The sequence below is a fragment of the Camelus dromedarius genome, chromosome 20 (assembly GCF_036321535.1).
Source record: "Camelus dromedarius isolate mCamDro1 chromosome 20, mCamDro1.pat, whole genome shotgun sequence".
Lineage (NCBI taxonomy): Eukaryota > Metazoa > Chordata > Mammalia > Artiodactyla > Camelidae > Camelus > Camelus dromedarius.
The window spans coordinates 24,587,435-24,605,607 of NC_087455.1; the positions used below are offsets into that span (position 1 = coordinate 24,587,435).

General features: G+C 39.7%; 1 protein-coding gene across 1 annotated transcript in view; it reads left to right on the forward strand.

The window, feature by feature from the left end:
- The first annotated feature begins 341 nt into the window (after window positions 1–341).
- RSPO2 (R-spondin 2) overlaps window positions 342–18,173 on the forward strand; it is a 141,968-nt gene continuing 124,136 nt past the window's right edge. The window contains exon 1 of the mRNA XM_031439491.2: window positions 342–606. Within this exon, the coding sequence (XP_031295351.1) occupies window positions 513–606 (94 nt within the window). The 5' untranslated portion in view covers window positions 342–512. The remainder of the gene's footprint in view (window positions 607–18,173) is intronic.

Genomic DNA, 18,173 nt, shown 5'->3' on the forward strand with positions numbered 1-18,173 from the left:
GGCGCTTGGGTACCCCACTGTGGGACCAAAGGGCCGAAGAGCGCGCCTTTCCCCCTGCACCCTTAGGGGCTGTGGAGCTCTTCTTTTCCTGGAGCGCCCGCGCAGCGTCCTTTCCCCCGGGTCGGAGCCTAAACGTCCACAGAGGTTGCTAATTCACTGATTGTAATCACCTTTCTCTTCAAGTTGCCGGCAGCTGTGCGCTCGGGGTTAAGCTGTTCCGCGGCTCGTGCCAGGCAGTGGGTTCGCTTCCCCCCTCCCTCCCCTTCTTAAATTGGGACTCGTGAAGAGGCAGCTGCCTCCCCGTGCCTCTTTCCACCCCGCTTCTCCTCTTGGTCTTTCAGGTTCAAGGCGGGGAGATGCTGACTGCGCCGAACTGACGAGTGCGGGCCCCCCGGGTTAGTGGCGACTCTCCCTTGGCGTCTTCCCTAGCGGCGCGGTAGGCGCCGGCTCCTCGGATGAGCCCTTCAGTTCCCGGACTTTGAGAGGCGTCTGTCCCCCGCCCGACCGCCCAGATGCAGTTTCGTCTCTTCTCCTTTGCCCTCATCATCCTGAACTGTATGGATTACAGCCACTGCCAAGGCAATCGATGGAGACGCAGTAAGCGAGGTGGGTTCTACTCTGCCGGAGGCGTGTGGGGTCGGCGGAGGGGGCCCGGGTGGCGGCACTGGAGCCGGGGCTCAGGTGGGCAGGACCGTGCCCTCCACCCAACCGTTGTGCACCACCGCTCCCCACTTTCCGCCCGGGAGCTCTGCCGAACGCTCTGTCTTTTCAGTCCTCAGAAGGCGCCGCGAGCCGGAACAAGACGCGCGGCGAGCCGGGTGAGCCGAGCGTCCTGCGGGCGCTCAGGGCTTAATGGTGCGGTCTTTACCTACGTTAATTGCAGAGCTTCTACTTCTGAACTCTGCTCTTTCGGTCTCATTTTTCATCTGGCATCCATTTTTCTTGTTCTTTTTGTCTTTCTCTGTTTAGTCCTTTCAGTCATCTCCCCTGCAGCTAATATGTCTTTACCTTTTCCTCCCACGTGCGCCCCCAATCCTGACCCCAGGTCGCTTTGGACACAGTCTAGTACTGTGTGTATTGTGGGGGAGGGGGCGGAGGGGAGAGAGCGGGAGCGAGAGAGTTAGGGAGGAGTACCAAGTTGAGGTGCAGGATCTGCATTTCCAGGAAAAGGGTAACACTGATTTATTTTTCTGGACCCTAAGACTAAATGAGATGATGTACCGAACTTTCTGCACTGAGCAGCAACTCTGAGGGTACGCTAGGCTTGCTGAGTGTTGTTTTAGGGACAGGCCCGACTTTGCCCTCTCTGTTTACTTCCCTCAAAAGTAGCTATTTCTGAGAGGTTTCTGTTCTCAGTGAAACTCACTTGCGGCTTTTTACCCACCCCCGCCTCCATCACCTGTGTGCGCTTTGAGGAGGCGAGTGTAAGCCTCCAGAACGGTTTCAGAGAGCTAGCTTTCCTGAAAATTCAGTGCGCCCGTATTTGTCTCTGAGTCCTGCCGCGGCTGCAGCTAATCCAATGGCATTTTAGGGGAAGGGCTGCTAAACACAATTAAGTCTTCTGAAGGATTTAAATGCAAACCATAATACACACCGCCCCCACCCCGCGCCCAGTATACACACTCACCTTACATTGCCCGCTCATGGAAGGTTCACGGCAGCCCGTTAGAGTTCTTCTGTCTTGGTCTCGTAATTTGGACTCTTGCGCAGTTAGAATTTGTCTTGAGGCTAACAGATTTTGATTTTTCTATGATACAAACGTCTCACTCGACCTGTGGTATGGTTTGCTCGTTTTATGGAATCTCCGGTCCTGCATCCTGATTTTGGAGAGTTTTTCTTTTTGCTCCCTAATTTTTTTATAGCTTTTTAGGACGTCGTTAAGCTGTTCTCACCTACCCGCGCGGCTCAAGGTTGGCTGGCCTGAGGGCAAGATAAGATGACTAGTGTGTGCGATTTCCACAACCTCTGCTGTCCAACTGACGCTATGGATCTGTGGTTTATAAGAAGAATACCTCTTTCTCTCGCCCTCATTTCTCTCACTGTTTCATCTCTGACATTTGGAAAATTCTTATTTTCAGAAGTTTTTCTGAATAAAAATACTAGGGGGAAATTTCTTCGCAAAGGCCATGAAAGTTTGATATTGATAATAGTCTTGCAAAAGTCGCTTTCTGTCTCCTTCACATCTTCTCTGCCTCCTTTCTCCACCCCAGTATTTTTTTTTTCAAGGTATCACTTAGTAGAGCTGGCAATGTTTGATTACACTGTGGTCAAAGTGTGTTGGGAAAGGCTTTTCCCCCTCTTATAAGTAGAAGTTCCAGTCTATTTGAAGAGACTGAAGTGCTTAAAGTTTTCAAAATACAGAAATATTTAAAATTGTTTGTCAAGTTCTTGTTTATTACATGACCTACTAATTCAATGATGTCTTTCTGATCCACACTGCTTGTCGCATTGTGGTTGACCAGGGAAGAAGCAGGCATACTGTTTTGGTGGAACTTAATGCAGACATGCTATGTGGTGGAGAATGACATTACAGCACTCCTGCGGCCAGAAGCGATACTGCATGCTTTTCTTCCCAGTGCCATCTCCAAAGTACTGCCTATGCCTGCTTAGGTATCTGACGCAAAACCTATTTGTTTCAAAGCTGCTTTAGCAAAATCTCACAGCAGTTACTGGCAACATCCCCAAGTTGCTGACATTTAGAAGCCCAGTTCAAAAGAGTGCAACAGTAGCTTTTCCCAGATAAATGTTTCAATTTAATAAAATTCAAATGCTTTCAAGTACATGTGAATTGGTAAAGTTGTAAAGAAAAAAGTATCAAAGTGTGTGTGTGTGTGTTTTGCTTAACAGATGTCCCTTCCCAAATCCCAAGTTTCTGGCTAAAATAACTGCGGTCCTTAAAAGTGACCACACTATCTGTGCCAACAAAGAGTGTACTGTGTTTTTAATTAAAAGTGGAACTACTTAAAGGGCTGGCTAGACAGTGTAGGGTGATAGTAGCTTTTCTGCTTTGCAAGGAAGCTTAAGGCTTGCATTGTGAGAGTATTGAAATGAATAGAGATCTAACTCAGGTTGTGTGAATTGTCCCTCTTCACAGGCTTAAGCTGGTTTTAATTGATCTCATGTCTACTGATTGATCCTACACCAATTGTTGCTCATACCAAACAATTGGCTTTCTCAAAGGAGATTGATTTAAATTAGTTCCTTGGTGAGTGCTTGACTACTAGCCAAATCATGTCAGCAGTGATAGTTGACATGCTAGAGCTTATTGTGGTACCAACATTTCCCTTTCCCTTTGTTCTGGATAGTGGCAGTTAAATATTACTTTCTAGGAAGAAGAGTAATTAGTACCTTGAAAAAAAAAAAGTATTTCGGCTTAGAAAATCAGTTATTTTCTTGACTTTGTGCTGTGATGTCGGCAGCAGTGATACCAAGATTGGTTAGCCTAATGCCTGGGATCCGATTTTTTTCTCTTTTTTTTTTTTTTCATATTCCATCTGCAAATAATCAAACCTTCACTGTGGAGCATTCTCAGAACTCCTTTGGCATTATGTTTAGTCTGCTCTATGATCTCAGATGCTCTATAATATCATTTTCTTAATGAAATAAAATTCTTGGCAGAGATCAGATAATTTAGTCAGTTAAAATCAATTGCATCCAGTCTGGAATAGAGAGTGAAAATATCATTTAACTCTTTGTTTTATTTCAAAATACAGCCAAAGGATTGAGAGATTAGAATGTCAGAGGAAACTTAGTATGGGGAAGACCATCATAGACAACACTAGCTACCTACAGGTCTTTCATCTGCTTATTTAGAAAACCAAATCATGCAATAAAAATGCATCTGATAATCGCTGATGGGGCCTGGCAGCAATACATTTTGGAGTGAGTTAGGCACAAACACAATACTGAGAAATAGTATCTTGTAGCGGGGAGACACATGCCAACATTTTAAAAAGCTGATTGACAACTCATGTTTTGTCTGCGAGGTAGCAGTCATAACTCACTGGCCCCTTCACCCACCAGTCCCTTCAAAAACAGTCATTATTAGCTACTGTTAACCCCTACTGCCTGTGTCTGTCTTGGGACCCCTTATGATTTATTTATATGGTAAACTGGGTTATTTGATTTGTTTCATTTTGGGGAATGATTGTAAGCCACACTTCAGGCTGAATTACTGAAAGGTGGATAGACAAGTCTTAACTTTATCATGGTCTTCAGGGATTTCTTGAGTTTGGTACATAGTGATTTAATTTTACATCGTCTTCCTTTTGTTTATGTGCCCAGGCACAAATTTACCAGGGAATTAGGAAAACTTCTTGATGAAACTCTTTTAAAAGCAGCAAGGCTCCCAGACCTGTAATTGTGTTTCTGGTGGTCTGATGGTAGGGGGCGTGGTATGACAAGTGTTTCCTGCTGTAGCCTTGTCCCTCCTGAAGCCTCAGCTGCTCCCTCCATAATGTCTCATGTTCCTAAGATTAGATTTGGCTTCTTTTAAGAAACTGAAGAGTTTAGCACAAATAGTGTGGTATGTTTCTGGTGACTAAAGTTGGTTTAAATTTTTTTTCTCTTAAACCTTATAGGGCTAAATTAATTTGGATTTTTAAAAATTGAATAAAGAACTGTAGAGATAGCTGCAAGTTTACAAGTCCTTTTAACGACAGCTCATTTCTCGCAGTATTCTTTCAAAATACAAAATGGCACATGGAACATATTAACTTACACTTAAAAGCTTTGAAATACATTTTGTATGCTTGCTTTTTTAAGTTCCAGAGTGTTTCAGAAAAGCTCACGTGATATTTAACTTTGCAGCATAAATATGTCCTTTCTTCTCTTTTGTTCTTTTTTGTTAATGGGCTTTTTCTTCCTGCATAATTCTGAGTTTTTATGGCCAGTATCTTACCAGTGCACAGAAGTTAGAAAGTTGCTGTGCCCAAACCAGCATCTTATTACACTCCTGAAGCTTGGAAGTGATTCAGAGTAGGTGACATTTCCTCAGATTTCCACTTAATTCTGGCCTTCTTTTTAATCTGTTTATAAATCCAGCTTGAGTAGAAGCCAATATTTGTAAAAATCACAAGTTGGAAACGATACTTCTAACTCCTTAATGAAAAAACACCTCTTGATTTTTTTCAGAGACTAGTTGGCCAGTTTATAGATTATCCAGGCTACTTTTTTCTTCTTCTCTTCCAACTGACTGTCTTTTAAAACTTTTTTTTCTGGAAATAAGTACTCTTACCCCTCCCAAGTACAGGAAATAGACAGCAGACAGATCATTCGACATAATCCTTGGTAACCACTCTGCTGAAAGGAGGTGATGAGCTGTGGGACAAAAATAGTTTTAAATGTTCTGTCTTTTTTCAAAATGTCATCATTATTATTTTTTTCCATTATCTGCAGCAATTGAGGATTGGCCATTAGATAAATATAGTGTCAAATGTCCTATTGATAAATTTCTACAACTTTAGCTGGAATAAATATGGAAGGTGCTAATAAAGTACATAAATAAGGTATAATTGTATATGATAGGGAGGGTAAATCTGTATACGTGTATATGTGTGTGTGTATAGGTGTCAGTGTATAGGTGTGTGGGAGGACGGTAGAACTATGGAGGATTGGGTTTTCATAACTAGAAAGGATTATGACTCATCTTCCCCACGTTTCATCTTTGTCTCAGGACAACAGAACAGGATGGGGGAGGAGAAGGGACTGGGGACTAAGAGAGGCAGTAAGGACAGAGTGTCCCTCTTTCCAAGGCCCACCCTCCACCTATTCTCTCCTCTAGGGCCTTTCTGCATCAGTCACCCTCTTCTCAAGCATGGTGCTCTCCCCCTCATCCTCAGATTCTTAATTTCCTTCTTCCTAATGTTGCTTTCCAACCTTTCCCTTCACCTCTACTCTTCTCTTGTCTGCCTGATAATCCTGTTTCATTCATTCACTCTTCAACCTGGCACAATCTGGCTTCTCTACCACCCCATTTTTATCCAAAGAGTTTTCTTAACAGTCCTCCATACTCAATACTCACCTCTTGCCAACTCCACCAATGTTGTTATATCCTCTTGTTACATCCACTGATATGATCGGTCCTTTCCAAAGAAAGTTTCTTCCTTTGGCTAGTGATACTGTACACTTAAAGTCTTTCAACTGTGGCCCCTGGTTGTTGTTGTTGGTGGTGTTGTCTTTAAGCTGCAGGTTATGTTACTCTCTGATTTCCCAAACATTGCCGTATGGATAGTTATTTCATGCACTCTCATATATGGATAGATACTCCATTCCATGGACAATCAAACATGACAACTCATTTCCTTGTCTGTCATCTCCCAAATGTGTTCCTCCACCTGTGTTTCTTACATCTGTTCATGGGGTTTGTGTGTGTCACAGCCAGAAGCCTCACTCGAGTCTTTGACTTTCCTATTACTTCTTTTTTTGGTTCATCTAATCTTAGTGGTTATCAGAAATGTTGTTTATATCCACCCTGTACTTTCCATTCCCAAAGGTATTTCCTAGCTCAGATCCTCAGTGGCTCATCTCCCGTCATCCACTTCTTCCTCACTCCATCCTTTACAGTGCTGCCGTATTGAATTTTTCCGTGTGATCCACAAATCTGATCGTGTTACTTCTTTTTTAACAAATCCCACACCTCCCAGGTCTCCATATTGTTGCAGAATAAATCCTAGCTGCTTTTACCCTCCATTGAAGGGTACTCTACCATCAGCACACAGCCAGTTTCCAACCTTCCACCACTGTGAGAGCACCATATGCTTAAGCTATCCCAGATTATTTCATTTCCAAGCACACTATGTGTCTTCATGTTTTTGTGCTGTTGAGCATGTGTTGATGCCCAGCTAAAATGTCACTGCCTCTATGAAGCCTTCCTGGAATTTTCCCTAATAGTTTTCTTAGGTTTTCATGCTACTCCTAAAGCACTCTCATTTCCTCCTTTATTCTGGTTATTTTTTTACCACATGTGTCATCTTTATTTTAAGCCCCTCTAGGTCAGAACTTTGGGATATTGATCTTAATACACCCCAAACCAAACTGAATAGAGTGCTTCCTCCACAAGTTGTGGCTGAACTAAAAGTCAATGACAATGAGATTTTGTTGTTTGCCCTTAAAAATACTGTTGATGACTTAATGAGAAATATTTTTCTTTTGAATGCAAAGTTCCTTGCGCATAGCTGAAGTTTGAATGAGTGATTGAGATAATGGGTTTAATTTCATGATTTCCTATTTGTCTTTAGTGCTTAAGGACAAATAACACTGATGTTGAAAGGCATCCCCAGCCCAGTCCTCATTCTGAAGTCTCTTCTAGTAGTCTGCAGACTTTTACAGAGTATACCAGTGCCTGTGTGTATATTCATGCGCCTATTTATTAGCTGAATGGTAAAGCATCCCAAGTGGCAGATGAGTTTGGGGCAGGTGAGGGGAAACTCTGTGGGAGTCACTTATAATTTAAAAGCACTTCTTCTCTAGAAAGGGTCAATAAGGGATTTTCATCCCCAAATACTGTCTATATGAATGATTATTTAGAGAAAAATAAAGTAGTATTTATCCTCTTAAAAAGCAATCATATTAATACCAGATTAATTAGTACAGGTGAACATTTAATCTTTGTTCTTATATTCATGACTAGAAAAATAAATGTAGCTATGTAGACAGACCTATGAGAGACACAGATGTGCTTGTGTGTATTTTAGAGTAAGTTTTTCTGTAGATGTGAATAGACTACATAGTTCTTTGTATAGTGTCTTCCAGGGGGGCACTGACATTTCACTACCCTTTGAAGGAGGTGAGACTGGTTTGCTAATACGAAGGTGAGTTGCTTACTGAAATGTGTAACTTTAAAAAGTAAATTAAAACCTAAGTTAAGTGGAAGAAAGCCAGAACTAGAATCCAGCCTTCCTGAATTCACCAGCTTTTCCTGTACATAGTGCATTTTCAACATAAACATTTGTTTAAAAAAAAATTAACCACCTTTAAATCCATTCACAAGTCCTTGGGACCCAGAGTTTTACTGAGTCTCAGAACCTCCTAAAACTCATAATTATGCTCATAATAAAGTAACTGGTATTAAGTAACTGAAGACTGAGGGGGAGGAATAACTGAGGTATAGGACCGTAAGTGTGGGAGTTTAGGACCTCAAGTGTAGGATATACTTGTGTCACTAATTTTTTAATCATTATTTTCATAATGAATTACAGGAACTTCTTTTATTTATGGTGCTCCAGTAGCCAAAACAAATATGTGTGTGTCTGTGGGTGTGTGTTTGTGCATGTGTGCATCAATATGTGTATTTGTAGGGGTGTGTGTATATAGATTTTATACATACACATATGCATCATAAAACCATCATACAATCAGAATAAACAGCAAAGTTTAGAGAAAAGCTAGTAAATATTACTATTTTTACTCTTAAAATGTAGAGAAACTAGTTATAGGTATTTCTCCCCCTTATCTAGTCATTTGGGGAAAACCTTTACAATTTACTTAAAACCATCCAATTTTGATGACCTGCTGAAGGCTATTAAGAGCACTTATAAGCCAGTTTAGCTGGCTCAGCACATCTCTTTTGAGCAGGGTTTCTTAATTTGGGGTCCAGAGTTTTTGTGAGTCTCACAAAAGTAGAAGCAAAATGTTTTGTTTCTTTTTAGAGTGTAAAGAGAGGATCTAGAGTTTTCACTGAGGTCTTAAAATGGCCATGATCCATCTATCTTTCAATAGGCTAAGAAGCATTGGTTAAAGAAATAGGAGGTAGACTTCTTAATTAGCATGAGGCCAAATGGCTGCTTTAAACAGACACAGAACTTTGTCATCTAAAAGTCTATTTTCCGTGTGGGTTTCCAGTCGTTTGTCCTGTGTATACGTCACTCTATGAGGAAACATTGGAAGCACTGAGGACACATTGTAAGCACTATCTCAAGACTTGTTATAGTAAATAATTACTTGGCTAATAATCTCCTAAAGACAATAGTTGTTAAATTTTCCTCTCGGTTTCCCTAAAAAGTTTATAAAAGTATAAGATAAACAGACAGAATAAGGAGTTCTGTTAAAATTTCTCATACGGTCCAAGTTTTATCTCATTAACAAAACAGTAATATAAAGTTTTAGAAAAAGTGTTGCAGTTTTCCAGGGGGTGACATGCAGGGCTGGCATTGATGTGATCTGCATATATCACACTGCTGGTGCACAGACTGGTCAGAATCAGGCTGATCACTCTACAATTCTGGCCAAGTAGTGTTCTGCTGGGTCAGCACACACAGAATTTTTCTGCCCTGACGGCCTTAGTCTGTCACCTATGACTGGGTTCAGCAATCCAACCAGCCACTCAGCAATTAAAACAGAGAGACCGATAGAGGGCGCACTTTGCATTCTTTTCTTCCAGCTTTGTTCTCCGAAGTTCTGTAGGTTTTGGCTTGCTTTGCTCTGCCCTGTAGGCAAACCTGTTCTGCTCTCTCCCGTGAGATTGATGCTGTGAACATCTTGACCTCCTCACAGAGAAGGAGGGAAAAGGAATCAGGAAAGAGTGCTTTCAGTCTTACTGAGCATTTCTGTTTTGGGTCTCTAATCTCCTTTTAACAAGGAGAAAGGCAAACTTATCCAAGCTCACAGTTTTAATTAATATGTGAGGCAGATGGTGGAGGTGGATTCCAGCTTCTCCAGCCACTTTGGAAAACATTAGTTTTTCTCTCTCTATCTCGCTTTTGTTTGTTTGTTTGTTAAAGAATGTTTTCTATAAAGTACATGCCTACAAATTTTAGCAACTGGTAAAATTTGGAGTTAACCAAATAACTCCAACTTAATACTTCACAATTTTTTGCCAAATTCTTTCATCTTTAGGTAGAGACTCATTTCTTTGAAAGAATCTCTCACACTGTAGCCCTTTGAGAATGGTAAAACTTGTCTGATCTTAAACCCAAAGTTTCTTTTTTTAAGTTTCTCTTTTCTCTTCATGTAATAAAGTCTGATACAGGATTTAAAATTTTCTGGTCCCTCGCTGTTGATCAGCTTACATGCTGTGTTCTAATGCCTCTTTCTTGTGGTCAAAAGCTGTCTTTTAATGTTGAGGGATTTGTGCTGTACCTTCATTAACCTGTGTATTGAGTTTATCACACTGCTTTTTCTTACTTTTTTTTTTTTTCAAGACCAGGTTTCAGTTTGGTTGAATCACAGCAGGCTTAAGTGTCCTATGACCAAGTGACGTCCTGTGCCCATCTTCACCGCCCCCCACCCCCACCCCTCTGCCCCTCTGACATAGCCCTTTAGAGGAACTATGATATTTGTTCTCAGGTCTTCCACTGCTATAACTGGTCTTTGAAGACTCCACACTGAATGATTCCAGTGGTTTGAGAATTGTATCTGGGGCTCCCAGGTTACTTTCCTTAAATATAAATTAAGGCAGTCTTGGTCTTTGACTTGTCCTCTCAGTAGTTCTTGTAAGTGGAAGGATATTTTGTTAATGTTCTCATTTTTGACACTTGCTTTTGGTGATGTTTTAGATGTTCACTTCATTGGAAGAGTGTGTATGTGTGCATGAGGGTCAGGTTTAAAGGGAATTTTGAGGGCCTCATGGGTATTAATTCTGGGCTCTAAGTTGATATGAAGACATGGTAGAGAACAGCAGTAGGCTGAGTGAATAGAAAGAGCAAACTAGCTTAACTTTTCTATTTATCCAAAGATCGGGATGTCTGTCTAATGCCTCGAGAGAAATCAGGGCTGTCCTATCCATAGCATTCCTTCTATTGGTAAAATACACTTCGTGGTCACTGTCCTTCCATCAGCTTAGTACTGTAGAGAAACTTTGTTAGGAACAGGAGACTAATTTGAAAGACCAAAGTTTGTTTGATAGTGGACAGTAGTGGTTCCCAGAAGTGTGATTAGTGGGTTGAGGTTGATTTCGTTGTGGAGTGCGGGAAGCCATTCACACCACTCCTAGTGGTCAGTAAGTCTTGTAGTGGCTGATGTGATTCTTGACTGGATCTGTCAGTTATGAAAGGTTTCTTTGTCCCCTCCTTTAGAGACTACTATCCTGAAAACTGGTTTAGGATTTTTCAATTGTCCCTTGAAAATTGATTGTCTAAAGGTATGAATTATGTGCAATTTAATTTATTTAATTATTCCCTTATACAGAAGTAAAAATAATTAGTTCTTTGCAGCTGCCATGGGTGATCTCAGTGTGGTGTTGACTTGGAAGTGACTCAAAGTGAATAATAACTGTTCTGAAGGCTTTGGCAAACTTTAAGTAGTCATCTTTTTTGTTGCATTCCAAGAGAGGTTTGAAGAAATAGGAGAGCCTAGACCTAGGGAGAGAATGGAAGAACAAGAACAGGGTCATTTCTTTCCAACACTTGAGGCTTGTCATGTGGGAAAAGGGTGTGATTTATCCTCCCTTTTGGGATTAAGGCAAAATGAAAGAAGCTCATAGGGAGGAAGATTATGGTTTATATTTAGGAAACTGTCCACTAATATCAAAGGCTCATTCTTGATGCCCTGAATCATTGGAAACTGTCCTTTTCCAACAGCAGAGGGTGTCTGTTCAGAGTGTTGTGAAGCCAGTGGCTATGTTGAGTGTAGAGAAACCTCTTAGGACCACTCACATGGTAAGAGCCACGATGAGCATGTCTGTAATGCATCTGGCATCTAATAGGTATTTAAATAGAAATTCTTGTTGACAACTATTCAGACTCAAATTATAAGACCTAAATAGTGTCCTTCCTACATAGAGGACACTAAACAGAACTGCTTCTTTGGAGTTTGCATCCTGTACCTACCTCTGCATCATCATTCTAAACTTCAGTAATAAATAATGTACATATTGAAGTTTAATCTGAATTCCTAAAAAAAAAAAAAAACCTATTTCTCAATTCTTAGATGACCGTGATATCAACATAGAGAATGTTCTGTTATAAGAAAGTCAGGTTTCAATGCAACTAAAACTAACATGGGTTAGGCCCATGCAAATACTGTGCTTTCTTCAATGGGGTTACTAGACTGGAAGATAAAGAAGCATTTGCCAAAAATTCATAAATAATGCCTTGCACTTCTGAAAGCATAATAAAAGTTAAAAATTCTTTTGGAACAGGTGGGGAAATTCAGGTATGTCATGTTAGATGACTTGAATTATATTTGACGGAGTGATAAGTAATGGATTGATGTACGCTTTGCAGGAAGCCCCTGGTATAGTAAAAAGCCCTCTCTTCAGCCTTATTTGGAATAATATTTTCTTAATGATTTGGTTGAAAACATATGGCATGCAAACCACACTTTTGCATGATAAGAAGTTGAACGGGACATTTAACACATTGGTTGACTGATTACAAAAAGATCTCGATGGCTGGGAATGACAGGATGAATTTATGAATAAAATCTTACTAGGAAAAATGTAGATTTTAGATCTTAAGATCAAGGAATCAGCTATGGAAGAAGAGAATGTTGGAGACAAGGGGTTATTGATTTCGGACTCACCCTGAGGTTACAACATGATATGGTTGCAGAAGGAAATTGGCTTCATTAGGAGAAATATTTACCTAGATTCATATTTATATTCTTTTAACTTTTTATTGTTAGGTTATAAAGCAAATCTCAAATATTATGTCATTTTACCTTCTGTATTTCCAAATGCATTTCTTACAAACACATTTTCTTACCAAACCACAGTGTCATAAACATACCTAACAAAATTGGTTATTCCTTGGTAGCACCTCATAGTCAGTGTGTCCTCAAATGTCATCAGTTGCCTCAACAGTCTTTATACAGCTGGCTCTGTATGAGTTGGCAATCATGTTAACACCCACACATTGTACTAGGTTGGTATGTCCCTCAAGTTCCTTTGATTGTGGAACAGTATTTCCTTCCCACCCAGTTTTCCGTGCCATTGACTTATTGAAAAAATCAGTTTTCTGTCTGGACAGTCTGAAATTCTGGATTTTTCCATTTGCTCCCTTGTGGGGGTCATTTGACTTCCATTATCTGTATTTTTATAACGTAGAGGCTCTCCTTGAAGGTTTGGTTACATTCTGTTCAACTCTTTTGGCTAGAACGTCTCACAGGTGGTGCTGTGCACTTCACATTGTAACACATCAGGAAGCATACATTCTTACTGATGCCAAGATTCATCAGTGGGTTCTTGTGGTAACAGCCTGATTCCTCCATTTTGAGGTTCCTATTGACCTTTCATGTAACGGTTTCTTCCATTGATGATCTCTGTCCGAATCATCAGTTTCTTTAGGAGTTGTAAAGTAGAGAGATTTTCCCCCTAATTTTATTCCTTCCACATTTATTAGCTGAAATTCTTCTATAAAAAAGAACTGCTCCTTTTCAACCATAAATATTTTGTTACTATGAAACAGTTCTTACTGGGAGAGCAGGCAGTGCACTGAATTCTTCCTGTTTAATTGCAGAGTAATTTTCAGAGTAAGGAGTTGATGCATATTTGGCTGGCCAGTGGGCCAACTTCACTACAAGCCAATGAAATACATTGATTTGTGTCAAGTCAGATGGGGGAGGTGAAGTCTTCCAATAGTCTCTGCTTACTGAAACATTAGTGATAGAATGACATTAAAAAAACAAAAAACAAAACCCTTCTTTTTGGCTTCTGCTAACAGGAATGAAATGCAAACCTTCTGAAAACCTGAATTCTATTAGACATCTCCTGATAATGTTTTCTGTTAACAGCTTTCAGAGAAGCTACTGAGTGAACATAACAGTGGCTTCAGCCTAGTGTAATCTGAGGCTCATTGGGTAGAAAAACAGTACTTTGTGCTACTTAAACACTCTCTGGAAGGCTTAGGGAGGGGAGGAAGGAAAATATTTGAGGAGATCAAGTGGATGGTGTAGAATACAAGTAACGTCACCTGAGAAGGATTAAAGTTTCCCCATAGCTTGACCTGAATGGCAGCTAGCCACTGAGAATGTGTTCCCCACGCCCATCATGGCTCGTTTTCAGCTGTGCAGTCTTTAACTTGCAGGCATATGAAGAGAGGGTCTAGAGATTATATGTCTTGAGTGGATAAGTGGCAGTAAAGTTGTGAAAAAAAATTCCTTCTACTTATTAGCTGCAGCTGGCTCTTGCTAATTACAGAAATCTTTCCTTTATTCATCTAAAAACCTAGCTCATTGCTACTAATTAAGCTACCATTGATAGGGTTTTTGTATTACCTGTTGAAAGATCCCTCTAATGTCTACACTTACTAATTATTTAGTGGAATTGAAAATTTAATTCATACAAATGTCTATAAGGAGGAGTAGATAAAAGCATGCTAGAAATTTTGAATAAAAACACATTTAGTTCATGATTCATAAAAACCTGTTGCTGGAGAAGTGCAACCCTGGAAGTATTTTTCTTACAAGTAAAGTGCCTTCAGTTTTTTTTTTCTAAAATTTTTAATTTTTTATTGAATTATAGTTGATTTACAATATTTCAGGTGAACAGCAGAGTGATTCAGTTACACACGTATATCCTTTTTAAGATTGTTTTCCATTAAAGGTTATTACAAGATATCGAATATTCCCTGTGCTATAAAGTATGTCCTTATTGTTTATTACATATATATATTAGTGTGAATCTGTTAATCCCAGTTCTCAATTTATCCTCCCCCTTTCTCCGTTGGTAACCATATGTGGTACATACACACACACACTCCATAGCACTCAGCCATAAAAAGTGAAATAATACCATTTGCTGCAACGTGGATGGACATAGAGATTATCATACTAAGTGAAGTAAGTCAGAGGAAAACAAATACCATATTACTTATATGTGGAATATAAAAAAAGATACAAATCAACTTATTTGCAAAACAGAAATAGCCTTCGTAGTGTATGTAAGAGAGCAAAAAGTATTGTGAGCTAAAGAAATCAGTTATATTGTAAGCCAGGGAGACAGAACTGGCAAGGCACCTAGCTGCTTCTACTAATGATTCTTGAAAATCATTTTTCTCCCCCTTCAATTTGTACTTTTTTAAATATTCTTTTTAAAAAATATTTTTAAATTGTAGTTCAGAAAATGAATGAGCTGTATCTCCTAAGGCTAGTAGTTCATGTCCCATTTTCTTAGTTTTGAAATTCATTTTGGTAATAAGCTCCCATCTTGTTGAGACATTTAGGTGTTTTGTCTAGAAAGCAAGTGGTAAAGACTTTACACTGTGATCATATAAATTGTTGGTTTAAAAACCACTAACTGCAGAGTTTTTCATGGATATGATTCCAACGTTTATTTATTGTTGGAAATTTTGAAAATAGAGAACAAAACAATGAAGAAAACAAAATTACCAGTCTTCCTACTGAGCAATAACCACTGTTAACATTTTGGTTTTCATCTTTCTAGATGTTTCTTCCCCTTGTACATAAATATAAGATTTCAAAACTCAATATTAATCACAAAGCATATATTCATAGCTATTTTAATGACATAATATCTGCTTCATAAGTCATTGTTCACCATGAAATTTTTAAATCCATTTCCTTATCATTGGGCAGTTAAACATCTCAATAGTAAGATTTCAGTATTATTAATAATGCTGCTATGACCATCCTTGTCCATCTTTTCTCACATCTCTTTTCTTTAGGAATCATTCACAAAACTAGATATAGAAATTAGTATACTTTAATCATTGCATTTATTGAGCACTTACTATGTGCCAAGCATAGTTCTTCATGCTACATATTATCTTATTTAATCCTCAGATGACCTTGTGAGGTGGGCTCTGTTTTTTCTCCTCACTTTGCAAAGGAAGAATCTGAGCACAGGAAGGTAAATCATTTGCCCAAGTTCTCAGAACTGGGGAGAGGCAGAGCTAGAATTTCCATCTAGGCATTTTGACTCAGCCATGCTCTTTACCACCAAGATGGAGAGGTAAGACATTTCGTCTTGTTGTCAGTTGTTCTCCAGAATATGGTACTGATTCTTACTCTGTATAGGGGAAGCACTGTGCATGTTTCTGGAGCCTTTGCTATTATGCTTAAAAAATCTTGTTGGATTACTTCTGTTGAGAAAATAAGCATCTCCCTTACCCTCAAGAAGCTCACTATTTAAATAGACAAAATACTCTTTTGTTTCCCTTGGCTCCATCTAACAGTGTCCACTTAGTTGTGTAAATCCATTTTATTTCCTAAGCAGTACCTATGATTTCTGTCCCCCTCTCCAGTATATTTTGAATTCCTCTTCTTCTAAGTCTATTGCCATTTTGTTGACCAGGTTATCACCGTCTCCCTCCTGAACCACATTGGTAGCCTTCTAACTGATCTTCCTGTGATCCATTCTCCACAGGGCAATCGGAGCAAAATGCTTATAAAAACTAAAGTTGGAACATTTGATTCTGCCACATAAATGCTTCAGTATTTCCATTCTACCTGAAATAAGACCCAAACTCCTTGCTCAGCCTAGAAGACTATGTGGTCACTGTTTATTTCTCCAAGTCTCCTTTTGTTGACCTCAGTCCTGTTGGCTTCTTCCTGTTTCTCAAACACTCTAAACTTGTTCCTGTCTCAGGACCTTTGCAAGTGTTGCTTACTCTGTCTTTATTCTTTCCCCATCTTCTTCATGACAGGCTCCTTTCCTGTTAACCGTATCTAAAGCAGCACATTTCTCTTTTTCTCCATTTTCTGTGGTTATTAAACGATCAGAGCCAGGATAGGGTGAGGCAAGAGGGGGGCCTGTGGTGCACATCTAAGGAGTGTACTTTCCTAAGCCTGAGAGTGAGTGACTCCCTGCATTTTGCACTGTCAAGCCTTGCTCACCTCATCCTAGTCCCAGCCCTGCTCTATTATGTCAACTATTTACTTTTTAAACATGGTAGACTTTTCCTTGTTCCTGTGGCAGAGAACGCTGTGTATTCATCAAAACTTATTTCTTTTGCCTCTTGGACATGTAACCAGACTGCTTCTCAGACTCCCTTGGAGTTGGGTATAGCCATGGGCCTGAGTTTTGTCGTGGAAAATGTGCGGAAGGGATGTACTTACTACTTTAGATCTGCCTCCATAAACCTCCTGTGGGGGTGTCTCTCTTCTTGAGTTGGCCAACTTAGTGTAGAAGATGTAGCCCCCTTCTCTGACCTCCCTGGGGAGGTGAACAGAGCCTGGGTCCCTGAATGACCCTGTGGAAGTCTCCCTGTTGCGTGTCTGCACCCTACCCTGTGTCAGTAGGAAACAAACTCCTTTTGTGTTAAAGCCACTGAAACTTCGACATTTGCAACAACATGGATGAATCTGGAGGGTAGTATGCTAAGTGAAATAGGCCAGATGGAGGCAAATCCTACATGGTATCACTTACATGAGGAATCTTAAAAAAAAAAAAAAAAAAAAAAAAAAAAAAGAAAGAAAGAGAAAAGTCAGACTCATAGAAACAGTAGAATAGTGGTTGCCTGGGGCTGAGGGGAGGTATAGGGAAACATTGGTAAAATGGCTCAAACTTTGTGTTATAGAATGGGTAAGGTCTAAGGATCTAATGCGTAACCTGACTCTAGTTAATAACACTGTACTGTATTATTGAGACTTGTTGAGAGAGTAGAACTTAGTCTCACCAAAAAAAAAAAAAAAGTAAATATGAGATGATAAATGTGTTAACTAACTTGATGGGGGGATCCTTTCACACTGTATACATGTATCAAGTCATGACATTGTACACTTTAGTTATATTACAAATTTGTCAGTTATATCTCAGTAAAGCTGGAAAAACAAAAAGGCTAGCATTTCTTGCCTTAACCAATACAGGCTCTCCTGTGCCCACCAGAGCTTTTGAAGCATAAGCTTCAAAAAGGTGGTGACCTTGTTCACATCGAATCCCTAGCCCAGTACAGTGCTTAGACTGTGGGTATCAAAGATAGATTTTGTTGAACAAATAGATGCAGAATATCAATAGCAATATACAAACAGTTCAAGACAGAATGCTAAAAGAATGATACAGACAGGAAATATCTTCTGGATTTGGGGGGAAGGAGTAGATGATGCTCTAGGAAAAGACAGCACGCAAACGGGGACTTGCCTCTTACACATGTGATTGAGTATCAGGTGGTCCTTATATTTTTCAGTCACAGATGTTTTGGAAACATATACCAAAGGTCCAGCACAGTGATTTCACACTAAAAGTACAGAATTTAATAATAGCTTATATATTATGCTATACTCAGTTGTTTTTATAGTTACATGACTATAACTAGAAAAATGTTGAAAATTTCTTGCCT